This window comes from Dendrobates tinctorius, unplaced genomic scaffold (genome assembly GCF_039654945.1).
Source record: "Dendrobates tinctorius isolate UK_male_01 unplaced genomic scaffold, ASM3965494v1 ptg000051l, whole genome shotgun sequence".
NCBI lineage: Eukaryota > Metazoa > Chordata > Amphibia > Anura > Dendrobatidae > Dendrobates > Dendrobates tinctorius.
Window position 1 is genome coordinate 22,600,576 of NW_027361719.1, and position 14,504 is coordinate 22,615,079.

The 14,504-nt window shown below is 45.5% G+C and overlaps 1 protein-coding gene across 1 annotated transcript in view; it reads left to right on the forward strand.

The window, feature by feature from the left end:
- The window catches only part of NEMP1 (nuclear envelope integral membrane protein 1), an 86,772-nt gene that overhangs the window by 45,005 nt on the left and 27,263 nt on the right, over positions 1–14,504 (forward strand). The window contains 1 exon segment of the mRNA XM_073576854.1: positions 11,631–11,804. Coding sequence (XP_073432955.1) covers positions 11,631–11,804 — 174 coding nt within the window.

Below are 14,504 nucleotides of genomic sequence, written 5' to 3' on the forward strand. Positions count from 1 at the left end.
AGAATTGAGGGTGAAAAGATCATTTTTGTGGAAAAAATGTTTTTTTAATTGTACGGCTGTATGTTATAAATTTCTGTGAAGCCCTTGGGGGTTCAAAGTTCTCACCACATATCTAGATAAGTTCCTTGGGGGGGTCTAGTTTCCAAAATGGGGTCACTTATGGGGGGTTTCCACTGTTTAGGTACATCAGGGGCTCTCCAAACGCGACATGGCGTCCGATCTGAATTCCAGCCAATTTTGCATTGAAAAAGTCAAATGGCGCCCCTTCCATTCTGAGCTCTGCCATGCGCCGAAACAGTGGTTCCCCCCACATCAGGTATCAGCGTACTCAGGACAAATTGCACAATAACTTTTGCAGTCCAATTTCTCCTGTTACCCTTGGTAAAATAAAAAAAAATTGAACCTGAAGTATTTTTTTTGTGAAAAAAAAAGTTAAATGTTTTTTTTTTTTTTTTTAAATATTCAAAAAATTCCTGTGACGCACCTAAAGGGTTAATAAACTTCTTGAATGTGGTTTTGAGCACCTTAAGGGGTGCAGTTTTTAGAATGGTGTCACTTTTTGGTATTTTCTGTCATATAGACCCCTCAAAGTGGCTTCAAATGTGATGTGGTCCGTAAAAATAAAATGGTGTTGCACAAATGAGAAATCGCTGGTCAATTTTTAACCCTTATAACGTCCTAACAAAAAAAAAATTTTGGTTCCAAAATTGTGCTGATGTAAAGTAAATATGTGGGAAATGTTAAGTTTTTTGTGTGCTGTATCTGTGATTTAAGGGCATAAAAATTCAAATTTGGAAAATTGCGAAATTTTCGCCAAATTTCCGTTTTTCTCACAAATAAACGCAAGTTATATGAATGAAATTTTACCACTATCATGAAGTACAATATGTCACGAGAGAACAATGTCAGAATCACCGGGATCCATGGAAGCGTTTCAGAGTTATAACCTCATAAAGGGACAGTGGTCAGAATTGTAAAAATTGGCCTGGTCGTGAACGTGTTTTTTTTTCTGTTTTGTTTTACTTCCAGTAATTTTAGCCAGAAATTTAAAATATCTCCCCCCCCCCCCCCCTCCAGCTGTCATAGCTTATTTTTCTTCTTGTTAGCACTCTGCGAGGCCTTGTGTTCTGCAGAACAAGTTGCACTGTTTATAGAAACCAATTTGGGGTACATGTAGTAGATTATGTATTTTTTTTTTTTTTTCGGGATGAGTGGAGAGGGGTTAAAATACAGCAACCTTTCTCTTGCCTTTTCCAAGTGCCATTAAAAAAAAAAAAAAAAAATCAGGAATGCTTGTACTCGCTGGTACTTTTTATGCCCAAAAAACAAATTCCGAGAATTGGGCAGTAGTTGTAGTTTCAGTACGCAATGATTAATATTACTAATGTCCTCCTCCAATCAAGCAAACATGGACTAGCTATATAATCAACACCAACTTTACCAGAAATATTTGTCCCAAGTTTGTAGATTGTTTTTAGATCCTTATGTACATTATCTGGGTGACGTTATGGTTTCCTGGAGATGACCTTTAACCTTCTCTGCCATTAGATGTACTAGTCCATCCATGTGACCTAGGACTTGATTCCCATGGACGGAATAGTGCATCATTAGCGATCGGTCGCGCTCACAGGGGGTGTGCGGCCCAGTGTCAGCTGATTCTCACAGATCGCAGCGTTCCGGAGCGGGCAGAGGGGCTGACAACCCCTCTGCCTTTGGATCGGAGATGCCGCGGCATGACACGGGGTCCCGCTCGCTGCCATGGAGGCCCAATGTTGTCATGATGACATCCGGGTCTCCAGAGCTCAGGGACTTCCTGTCATGTGCAGTGCATGTCAGGAAGTCTCTCAGGTTAGTGCATAGAAGCTGCAGTGCTGACATCTTCTATAGCATGCAGGTCTGTACGTATTGAAGTGATCAGCCTGCACAAAATGAGTGTCCCATAGTGGGACAAAGTGTAAAAGATCGAATTAAATGAAAAAGTAAAAAATTAAATAATTGTAAAAATATTTTTAAAAATAAATAGTAAAAAATCAATATTAATTCCATCAATAAATATTTAAATAAAAACTAAACAATAAAAGTACACACAATTAGTATCGCCGCGTTTGTAACGACCCGATCTATAAAATTGTCCCATTAGTTAACCCCTTTATTGAACACCATAAAAAAGGCAAAAAAACCAATGCTTCATCATTATACCGCCGAACAAAAAGTGGAATAACACACAAACAAAGACAGATATAAATAAACGTGGTACCGCTGAAAACGTCATCTTGTCCCAAAAAAACAAGCCACCATATAGCTCCATCACCAGAAAAATAAAAAAGTAACAGCTCTCAGAATAAAGCGATGCAAAAATAATTATTTTTTACCTAAAATAGTTTTTATTGTATAAAAGCACCAAAACACAAAAAATGATATAAATGAAGTATCACTGTAATCGTACTGACCTGAAGAATAAAACTGCTTTATCAATTTTACTACACGTGGAACTGTATAAACGCCCCCCCCAAAGAAATTCATAAATTACTGGTTTTTGTTCAATCTGCCTCCTAAAAAATTGGAATAAAGAGTTCAAAAAATGTCATGTGGCTGAAGATGGTACCAATAAAAACGTCAACTCGTCACGCAAAAAATAAGACCTCACATGACTCTGTGGGCCAAAATATGGAAATATTATAGCTCTCAAAATGTGATGATGCAAAAACTATTGCAATAAAAAGCATCTTTTAGCATGCGACAGCTGCCAAACATAAAAACCCGCTATAAATAGTAAATCAAACCCCTCGTTATCACCTCCTTAGTTAGGGAAAAATAATAAAATAAAAAAATGTATTTATTTCCATTTTCCGGTTGGGGCTAAAGTTAGGGTTTGGATTAAGGTTAAGGGTGTGTTGGGGTTACCGTTAGGGTTAGGGGTGTGTTGGGGTTAGGGTTGGAGTTAGAATTGAAGGGTTTCCACTGTTTAGGCTCATCAGGGGCTCTCCAAACGCGACATGGCATCTGATCTCGATTCCAGTCAATTTTGCATTGAAAAGTCAAACTGCTCTCCTTCCCTTCCGAGCTCTGCCATGCGCCCAAACAGTGGTTTACCCCCACATATGGGGTATCGGCGTACTCAGGACAAATTGTACGACAACTCCTGGGGTCCAATTTCTCCTGTTACCCTTAGGAAAATAAAATAAATTGGATCTGAAGTAAACTTTTTGTGAAAAAAAGATAAATGTTCATTTTTTTTTTTTTTTTTGTTTTTTTTAACATTCCAAAAATTCCTGTGAAGCACCTGAAGGGTCAATAAAGTTTCTTGAATGTGGTTTTGAACACCTTTAGGGGTGCAGTTTTTAGAATGATGTCACTTTTGGGTATTTTCTTTCATATAGATCCCTCAAAGTGACTTCAAATGTGATGTCCCTAAAAAACAAAAACATGTTTTTGTAGAAAACTTTGGTTCTAAAATTGTGCTGACGTAAAGTAGACATGTGAGAAATGTTACTTAAGTATTTTGTGTGCCATATCTCTGTGATTTAAGGGCATAAATTCAAAGCTGGAAAATTCCATTTTTTTTCACAAACGCAAGTCATATCAAAGAAATTTTACCACTAACAAAAGTACAATGTCATGAGAAAACTTTGTCAGAATCACCGGGATCCATGGAAGCGTTCCAGAGTAATTACCTAATAAAGGGACAGTGGTCAGAATTGTAAAAATTGGCCTGGTCATTAACATGCAAACCACCATTTTTAAAAGGGGTTAAAAATGAAAACACTAGCTGGTTGTTGTTGGAGTTGAGCATAGCGATTTGATGGATCGTGGTCCAGCAGTCCCGTCAGTAGTTTGTGGATGCCAGACTAGAGCCCTGCGCACTTCCTCCTACTTGACTGCATTCCCGATTCCTCCAAATTAGAAGGTGTGGGGCAATGTCATGTGTGTGTCATGACGCAATGATTGTTGTGCTCTGTGTACTAGTCAAAAGAGCCATCAGGTATGCAGGAAGGTATGAGGATGATCATGGGCTCTAGCACGAAATCCAGTTGCATGGTTTTACTCAACCTGGTTGTTCAATTATGAAATAATGTGTGTGTGTATATATATATATATATATATATATATATATATATATATATATATATATATATATATATATATATTTATTTCTCCTTCGTCTCATTGGGGGACACAGAGACTGTGGGTGTGTGCTTCTGCCGTCTGGAGGCTGACACTAAGTATACAAAAAAAGAGTTAGCTCCTCCTCCGCCGCATACACCCTCGCCCCCAGACCGGGCGTAACTCAGTTTTTTGCTTAGTGTCTGATGGAGGCACACGCAGTCTGGAGCTCCAGACTAGGTTTTTTTTTTTTTTTTTTTCCTCTATGAAGATAAGACAGGGGCGACGGATCCTATAGAGAGGATCCGATCTCCCCAAATCATCAACGGGCGACCACGTGTGAGTAACCCTCCACGTGTTTCTCTCCCGCACCGAGGGACACATCTGGGACTTTTCCCCAGACAACTATTTTTCTTTTTTATTTTGAAAGAGGCGGCAACGCATCCTGATAAGAGGATTGCGGTTTCCCCATCGTTCCCAACGGGCGAGCACGTGTGAGCGATCCTCCACGTTGTTCTCTCCTGCAACGTGGAAATGCCCCTACCACCCCTAGGTAGTGAGTCCAGGGGTGGAGTTGGAGGCGCAGGTAAGCCAGGGATTGAAGCGGAGAGCGGACAGTAGCCTCCCCCTCCCTGCCCAGGGATGGGGTTGAGAAGCACCTCCGTAGAGCCCCCTCGGCGGCCCGGCTCACCTTTGGTTGATCAGGCCGGGACCAGGTAGTCCGTCTCTCACCCGGCGCTGCCCCCGGCGGGTAACGCCGCACGCGGAGCGCGCCCGGAGCCCCGCGGGCGGCCGCGGGCCCCCGCTGTATGGGGAGATCCGTGAGCGCGCGCCCGCCCGCCGACTTCCGGGGATGGCCGGAAGCCCCGCCCACTACTTCCGGGGGCGGAGAGCGGCGGGCGCGCACAGTGACCGGGGAGCTCCCGCCCCCTCCCTCCAACGCCGCACGTGGAGTGCGGCCAGAGACCGGCGGGCGGCCACGGTCCCCGCTGTATGGGGAGGTCCGGAGTCCGCGCGCCCGCCTGCCGACTTCCGGGGATAGCCGGAAGCCCCGCCCACTAACTTCCGGGGGCGGAGAGCGGCGGGCGCGCACAGTTACCGGGGACCTCCCGCCCCCCTCCTTGCATTTCCTCGCCGAAGTGGGGCCGGAAGCCGCCCCCTATCTCCCAGAGTGCGAGTGCCCCGGCGGGTAACGCCGCACGGAAGAGACGCAAAGTTGGGCCATTACCGGTGGGTAAGTGCATCCCCGTTGCGAGTGCCGCACTAGTAGTCAAGGAAGGGGTTATCCTCCTACCCTACCTTGCAATATGTCTGGCAAAGGGAAAGCTCACTCTTTCCTATACGCTGTTTGCGTTTCCTGTGGGGTCAGGCTGCCTAAAGCACAGCCGGGTAAATTTTGTGAAGCCTGCGAGTCGCAGCGAGCCCAGGAGCCCCCCATTGTTGCAGAGCCCAGAGGTCAGGACCCTCCAGAATGGGCGGTATCTTTATCAAACTCTATGATATCCCTTACAAAGCAATTGAGTCTCTCCAAGGCCCAGGTAGGGACAAGGATGGTGGTCTGCCAGCGGAAGACAGCTCGTCCACGTCTCGGGACCCTCCGACCGTTAGAGGCCGCTCCAGCACCAGACAAGCTCATAGCAAAAGAGCTCGTTCCCCGTCGGCCGGACCCTCTGGGGCTTCGGTGGCGGGTATTAGGGTATCTCGTTCCCCGTCGCCGAGCTCAGGAAGCGAGCAGGATGAGGGCGAGGAGGAGGAGGAGGCCTGGAATCCAGAAAGCCTGGGATACCAAGACTAGGTGGACAGCCTCATTGAGGCAGTCAACCAGACTTTAGAGATCGAGGACGATGTGTCCACGGCCTCAGGTCACAAGGTCTCCTTCAAAAAGACCAGGCGACCGCATAGAAGGTTTGCCACGCATCCGGAGTTCGAGGAGCTAGTTCAGAAACATAGGGAACACCCGGATAAGCGTTTTGCAATGCAAAAAGCGCTGCAAGCTAAGTATCCGTTTCCTCCTGAACTCCATAAGGGATGGGTGGAGTCGCCAGTAGTGGACCCACCGGTATCACGTTTAGCGTCAAGATCGCTATTGTCGATACCCAGCGGTTCTTCTATCAAGGACCCAACTGATCGCCTTATAGAGGGGCTTGCCCGCTCGGTGTATGAGGCAGCGGGGTCGGCCCTTGCCCCCTCCTTTGCGGCTACTTGGGTGGCTAAGGCCATGGTTTCGTGGGCGGACGCTCTGCAGAATGCCCTTCAAAACAGAGACCTGCCTGCGGAGGTCTTGGAGGTGACAAATCAGATCTTAGGGGCAAGTGATTTTCTCGTCAGCGCCTCTCTGGACGCGGCCGAGTGTTCTGCGGTGGCAGCAGCAAATGCGATCGCCATTAGGCGAGCATTATGGCTGAGATTGTGGAAAGCGGATTCTATCTCCAAAAAGTCCTTGACCTCATTGCCTTTTCAGGGCAATCGGTTGTTCGGTGAGAAGCTTGATAAGCTTATCTCAGAAGCCACAGGGGGGAGGAGTAGTTTCCTCCCGCAGCAGAGGACTTGGCCAGCATTCAGGCAGACACAGAGGCGTTTTCGGCCTTTTCGTAACCCCTGGAGGGGGTCTTCGGCCAGAGCATCCACCTCCGCAAATGATGGTCAGATTAGGGAAAGGCAAATCTCTTACAGAGCCAATCCGCTGGGTAGAGGCCGAGGCCGTTTGCCCAGAACAAGGGGGGCCAGATCCCAAAAGCCTCCAGCAAAATGACTCGAGGCGCTTCGTACCTTCGGACGACAGAGTGGGCGGACGCCTACTAAGGTTCAGCCACGTTTGGGTCGCAGTGGCACGCGACGCTTGGGTGGCAGAATTGATATCGTCCGGGTACAAGATAGAGTTTCTCGGACTCCCGCCACGGCGATTCTTCCGTTCCCGACTTTCCGGAACAGAGTCGCAGGCGGAGAGTTTGTTACAGGCCATAATGACGCTACAGCGCAACGGGGTCATTGTCCCAGTACCGAAAAGCGAAGAGACACAAGGTTTTTACTCCAACCTGTTTTCGGTCCCCAAAAAGGACGGGACAGTAAGGCCAGTATTAGATCTAAAAATCCTAAACAAATTCATCAGTCAGCCGGTTCCGGATGGAATCCCTCCATTCGGTCATTGCAGCCATGGATCCAGGGGAGTTCCTGGCCTCGATCGATGTGCAGGATGCATATCTGCACATTCCGATTTTTCCTCCACACCAGAGGTTCCTGCGTTTTGCGATCGGAGGGCGACATTTTCAATTTGTTGCTCTGCCCTTCGGTCTGGCCACTGCTCCCAGAGTCTTTACGAAGATAATGGCGGTGGTTATGGCCATCCTGCATGCTCGGGGCGTAACGGTACTACCTTACCTTGACGACCTTTTGGTAAAGGGGCCGTCCTTTCAGGCGTGCCAGGAGAATGTCAGTATCACGCTGGATACCCTGGCGCGTCTAGGCTGGTTGATCAATCGGAACAAATCGTCCTTGGTTCCAGCCCAGAGAATTGTATTCCTAGGCATGGTTTTCAACACCTCCTGGGGGCTGGTGATCCTCCCTCAGGACAAAGCGCGAAAGATCAAACAGGGGGTACGGAACCTTCTACAGCCAGGCTCCAGATCCATCCGGTACGGCATGTGTGTTGGGCAGAATGGTGGCGGCGATGGAGGCAATCCCGTTTGCCCAGTTCCATCTCCGTCCGCTTCAGCATGCGCTCTTGTCAGCATGGGACAGAAGGCTGCTATCCCTCAGTCATCGGTGCAATTTGTCTCCGCTGGTCCGACAATCACTCCGATGGTGGACTCGCGACTCGTCTCTTGTCCAGGGGAAACCCTTTCCCCCGGAACAGTGGTTGGTGGTGACGACCGATGCAAGCCTGCAAGGTTGGGGAGCAGTTTTCCAGAGTCACACAGCCCAGGGGCGGTGGTCCATTCAGGAGATAATTCTCCCGATCAACATTCTGGAGATACGGGCAATACGATTGGCCCTGCAACATTTTCAGTGTTTCCTGAGACACCGGCCGGTGCGCATTCAGTCGGACAATGCTACAGCAGTAGCATATGTCAACCATCAGGGGGGCACGCGCAGCCAAACAGCCATGCGCGAGGTTGGACTGGTACTGCGTTGGGCCGAAAAGAACCACGTGGTAATTTCAGCGGTGCACATTCCGGGAGTCGAAAACTGGGCGGCAGATTTTCTCAGCCGACGGGGTCGCGGCAGGGGAATGGTCCCTGCACCCCGAGGTTTTTCAACAGATCTGCCAACGGTGGGGGACACCAGACGTGGACCTTATGGCATCCAGAGAGAACGCCAAAGTGCAAAGGTTCGTCGCTCGATCCCTCGACCCGCAGGCGATCGCAGCAGACGCTCTGGTGCTTCCATGGAGCCAGTTTCGTCTCCCATACTTGTTCCCCCCGCTACCTCTGCTTCCAAGGGTCATCAGAAAGTTAAGGAGAGAGAAGGTTCCAGCAATTCTGCTAGCGCCAGACTGGCCTCGGAGGGCCTGGTATGCAGATCTGGTTCAGCTAGTGGTGGACGTACCCTGGCGTCTACCAGATCGATCGGACTTGCTGTCCCAGGGGCCGGTCTACCATCCGAACTTAGGGGCCCTGTGTTTGACGGCGTGGCCATTGAATCTTGGCTGTTAACACAGGCAGGATTCAGGCGCGATGTGGTGGCCACGATGGTGAGTGCCCGAAAACCTTCCTCGGCGAAGGTATATCATCGGACTTGGGAAGTTTTTTTCCGTTGGTGTAGGGATCGCGGAGTGGCTCCTCTGGTTTTTTCAACCCCCAACGTACTGGCTTTTTTTGCAGGCAGGGCTGGACGCAGGGCTGGCTCCGAGTTCGCTCAGGACGCAAATCTCGGCCCTGTCGGTCCTTTTTCAACGAAAGGTCGCTTCGGTCTGGCAGGTTAAGACGTTTATGCAGGGGGTCGCACATTTAGTACCCCCCTATAAGGCGCCGACGGAATCATGGGACCTGAACTTGGTGCTCAGAGCCCTTCAGGAGCCCCCCTTCGAACCCTTACAAGAAGTCTCCTTACCTTACCTGTCCAGAAAAGTCGTTTTTCTGGTAGCTATTACGTCTATTAGGCGGGTTTCGGAATTGGCAGCTTTATCTTGTAAACCGCCGTTCTTGACTTTTTATAAGGATAAGGTAGTTTTAAGGCCAGCTCCCCCCTTCTTGCCGAAGGTTGTCTCTGCATTCCATATCAACGAAGACATTGTCTTACCTTCGTTTTGCCCGGCACCGGTGCACAGGGTAGAAAAGGCTTTGCACACACTGGATCTGGTAAGAGCTCTTAGGAGGTATGTGACAAGGACAGCATCTTTCCGCCGGACAGACTCTCTATTCGTGATCCCAGAAGGGAGACGGAAGGGGCTTGCTGCGTCCAAAGCGACTTTGGCCAGATGGGTTCGCCTGACGATTCAAGAATCTTATGAAATCAGTGGCACGCCGGTTCCGGCAGGGATCAAGGCACACTCGGCTCGAGCAGTGGGTGCCTCATGGGCACTGCGACACCAAGCTTCAGCGGAACAGGTGTGCAAAGCAGCTACCTGGTCCAGTTTGCATACGTTTGTCAAACATTATAACGTACATACCCAGGCATCCTCGGATGCAAGCCTGGGAAGAAAGATTCTTCAGGCAGCAGTTGCGCACCTCTAATCAGGGGCGCAAAGTAGCATGGATTGGGTGAGCTAAGATCCCGCCCAGGGACTGCTTTAGAACGTCCCACAGTCTCTGTGTCCCCCAATGAGACGAAGGAGAAACATGGATTTTTGTGAGTACTCACCGTAAAATCCTTTTCTCCGAAACGCTCATTGGGGGACACAGCACCCACCCTACTAGCCAGTTGGCTTTTGCTTATTTTAAGTTATACAAATCCTTATGTAAGGATCAGGGTGGTCCCTTTTCCAGACGTATAATTTCTTGCCTGAGTTTAAGGCGCGTTCTCCTACTGCTTATGCACTAAACTGAGTTACGCCCGGTCTGGGGGCGAGGGTGTATGCGGCGGAGGAGGAGCTAACTCTTTTTTTGTATACTTAGTGTCAGCCTCCAGACGGCAGAAGCACACACCCACAGTCTCTGTGTCCCCCAATGAGCGTCTCGGAGAAAAGGATTTTACGGTGAGTACTCACAAAAATCCATGTATATATATATGTGTGTGTGTGTGTGTGTGTGTGTATGTATGTATATATATATATATGTACAGTAGCATGTAAAAGTTTGGCCACCCCTGGTAAAAATTACTGTTGTGAAGTTAGGCAAGTTGAAAAGTGTGTGTGTCTGTGTATATATATATATAATATATATACACACACACACACTTTTCAACTTGCCTAACTTCACAACAGTAATTTTTACTATATATATATATATATATATATATATCTCTATCTATCATCCCCTTTTCAACTTTGGCTTTTTAAGGTTGATGTTACGTTTGCATCATGAATTTATTGAAACTTCATTGAATTCTTTCTTCCTTTAACCTGTGAAATGATCCCGTGCCATTGGCTGCAACACCACCCCAAAACATGATTGATCCACCCCATGGTTATTGGTTGGCGAGAATTTCAGGAATAGAACATATGTGCCCTTTTTTTCTCCACACATACCTTTGATCATTGTGGCCTAAGAGTTCTATTTTTAACCTCATCTGTCCACAGGACTTGTTTCCAAAATGCATCAGGCTTGTTTTACATAATTCTGACTCAGAATTTTTATGGTGAGGGTGCAGGAGAGTTTTTCTTCTGGTGATGCTCTCTTGAAGGCCATATTTGTTTAGGTGTCTCTGAATAGTAGAACAATGTACCACAACTCAAGAGTCTGCTAAATGTTTCTGAATGTCTTTTGCAGCAAAGATCTTATCTTGACCTCCACTGTTCCTGTTAAGTTGAAAACACTTTGCTATCTTACAGCCTTCTCCTGCTTTGTGGGCCTCCACAATTTTCAGAGTACTAGGCAGCTGCTTAGAAGAACCCATGGCTGATGTTTTTGGCACAAGGTTAGAGGTTGCTGGGTTTTTATAAAGCTGCGAAATTTGCATCACCTGGCCTTTCCTAACCATGATAGTGTACTAGCCACAAGCCTAACAGTCTAATTAAGGTCTGAGCACAGCTCATATATTATACATCTGTCTTTTCTCTACAGTCTTTTTTTTTTTTTTTTTTTTTACCTTGTTCGACAAAAGGGCTTGTCATCTGTCACAGGGATGTGGTTTTATATTCAACAATGTGCACTAAAAATGCATCAAAATTTTGGGTGCTAACTTCTGGCACAGACTAAGCTAGTAATAGTTGATGTAATGTAAAGATACGTCAGATTTATCACACGTCGAGTGCCACTGTAAAATCTGGCGCGTTTTTAGACTGTCTAGTCTGTGTGTGAACGGTCATACACCTAGGCAGCATTCATAAACCTGCCCCCCGGTATGTGTAAAGTCTCATTATTTCATGCTCCTTAGCCCAGCAGACACTGGATCATTGTTTTGAAATTATCTTATTTGTAATTGTTTAGGACCATTGTTAAATCCAGAAGCAAACCTTCTCCACCGCGTATGCTGTCAGAAGAAGAATACAGACGGCAGGGGGAAGAGGAAACTAAGAAAGCGCTAGAAGACTTGCGGGTATACTGCTCTAGCCCAGATTTTCAAACTTGGAGGATGATTTCACGGATCCAGTCTCCAAAAAGGTAAGTTCTTCTTTGGTCTCAGGGCACACAGTATTCACTATGACATTTGAATGGTTCCAGTGTAAGGGCTGTACAGCTATCAATAGATTGATATATCTTTGGGGTATGTGCATTCAAGTTTTTAAACTCTGGCAAACCCACCAAGTTAATCAAGCAGAAGACTACATGGGTCTCTTCTTTTAATCACTTTGTGGCTTGAGAAGTGTGATAAGATTGGGGGAAACTAAAAAGGTGGAACATATAAATGGCAAGTCGCTTTGACGCTGCAGTGCGTGTCCTTTCTTTTTAGCAGTTTTGAATTGCTTTTTCCAGGATGGTTTTCGGAGCGGACCTGCCTGAACATATGACGTCTTGTGCACATTTCATAAGAGAGCCTAGGTTTATGGAAGAGAAATCGGGAAAGAATGTAAAAATTAAATCTGCAGACATCTGCTATTTTAATGCAAGGCTTGGTTAAGTAGTTTTCAGAATTTCGTGGATTAATTTTATTTATATTTTAATGGATGGAAAAAAGGATACTAATGTTTAGTTCCCATGCATTGAGTTGGGCGTACACGTGCTTGTTGCACAGAAGTGTGACCTGTGCTGCAATCATTGTTGCAGGGCATGTAGGCAGAGAATATGTTCATAGATTGCAGTAAAATATCGACATCTAGTAGTGAACAGTATTACTGCATCCAGTATTACATTTTGGACATGCAAATGGCCTCTTCAGAGAGGAAGAAGAACTCTAGTGTGCTACCTGTTGGATGTAGTAATCCTAGAAGTCCATATTGACCCCTTCACCCTCGGGCGATTTTCCTTTTTTTTTTTTTTTTTTTTTTGTAGTTTTTTTTTTTTTTCCTTCTCCTCAAAGAGCCACACCTTTTTTACATTTCTGTCCACATAGCCGTATGAGGGCTTTTTTTTTTTTTGCTGGGCAAGTTCCACTGGAAAGCGGGAAGAAAATTCCAAGTGCGTTGAAATTCCAAACAAAGTTCAGTTCCACAATTTTGTTTGTTTTTTTTTTGTTTTGTTTTTTGCCATGTTCACTCTGTGGTAAAATTGAATATGCAATATGATTTTCCAAGTCAGTATGAATATGCAGATACTAAACAAGTATGTTATTTTTTTGTTTATTTTGGGAGGGGAAGCGGTATAAAAAAAAAGTACATTATGGATATTCATATTTTTTTTTTTTTTTTTTGGGCTCTTGGGATGCGTGAGGGCTGCTATTTTGCTGAATACCCTTTGGGGTAGATCCAATGACTCAATAGTACCTTATTGAATTTTATTGCAATGTTGGGGCCGCCAAAAAATGTGATTTTTGGCGCTTGTGTTTTTTTTTTTTTTTTGTTTCGTCAAAGCATTTACCAAATTAATTTGATAGATGAGACGTTTACGAACACGGTAATACCCCATAAGTGTCTTATTTGAGTGATTTGAACTGTGTTGTCTTTAATATTTTTAAAAACGTACAGTATATTATTTTTTTTTTTTTTTATATATAGTTAGTCCCCTCAAGGGACTTGAGGCTGAGATCATCTGAACGCTTGTGCTATACATAGCAGGGCATCAGCTCTGTCATGTAGAGTGAAAATCAGTTAAACGCTGGTTTTACACAGGAGTATCGCACCGACAGGCAATGGTAGTCATTAGTAGACCTTCTCCCCCGGCTGTCATGGAAAATTATAGCTCAGTTACACCCGTGACTGTTAAAGGCACATGATAGCTGATTGAGAATTAAAGATTAAAGGAAAGATGCGGGCTCGGTTTGTGAGCCCTCATCAATGTCGGGGACACAACTTTTGACGTGATGGAGTTAAAAAAGCCTTGCCTATGACTTGAGATAAGAAGTATTGATGAGCTAGCGTGTTATCCGAGCATGCTCGTGTGCTAAGTGTCTTTTGGCATGCTCGAAAAATAAGTTTGAGTCCCTTCGGCTGCATGTGCTGCGGTTGTCGAGACATGCAGGCACAGCACCTTATCAGAGTACAATCGCTATCGCTAAAAAGTCAAAACAGACACTTCATCTGCAGATGTGTTTGGGGGTATTTACCCCTCATCAATACAAAGCAGTAGTGCTGATTTGGCTAGATGACAGGCTTCTGGCAGGGTATCTAAGGGGTAACGTTTCTTTGTGGAGTGTGCCAAGTAATGCTTCATAAGCATTGGCTCTCTCCACAAGAAGAGACTTTACTTACCTCTTGGATTTACTTTTTGGACACCGCTTTGCCAGTACTATAGATTAGTAGTCCGAATTAACCCTTTCACTGTTGGCACAGATTTCATAGTTTTAACATGCACATTATAAATAATATACCAATGACCCTATATATTTTCTGAAAATAGTTTGTGACAATGCCATTAACCACTTCCACATTGTGGACACAATGCAGTTTAGCATAAAAGCATAATGTATCATAAAAAGTGTATCCAGCACAGGAGCTTGTACAGGGGTAATTGTACGTAAAAGGGATTATTTTTCCTTATTTTTCTTGAAACTTCCCCCCTCTTATACATTATGTCTCACCAAATATTGCATAATATCAATATTATTTGAAAGTTTTGCTTCTGCTCTTGTATTTTAGTTTGCAGGCGATTTTTAAAGTCACAAAAATCAATTTAAATACTAAAGGGTCTCAAGTAGAAATCATATAGCATACCCTAAAACTAATATTTTATTAATAAAAAACCCACCAGGGTTACACCACAAGTGAA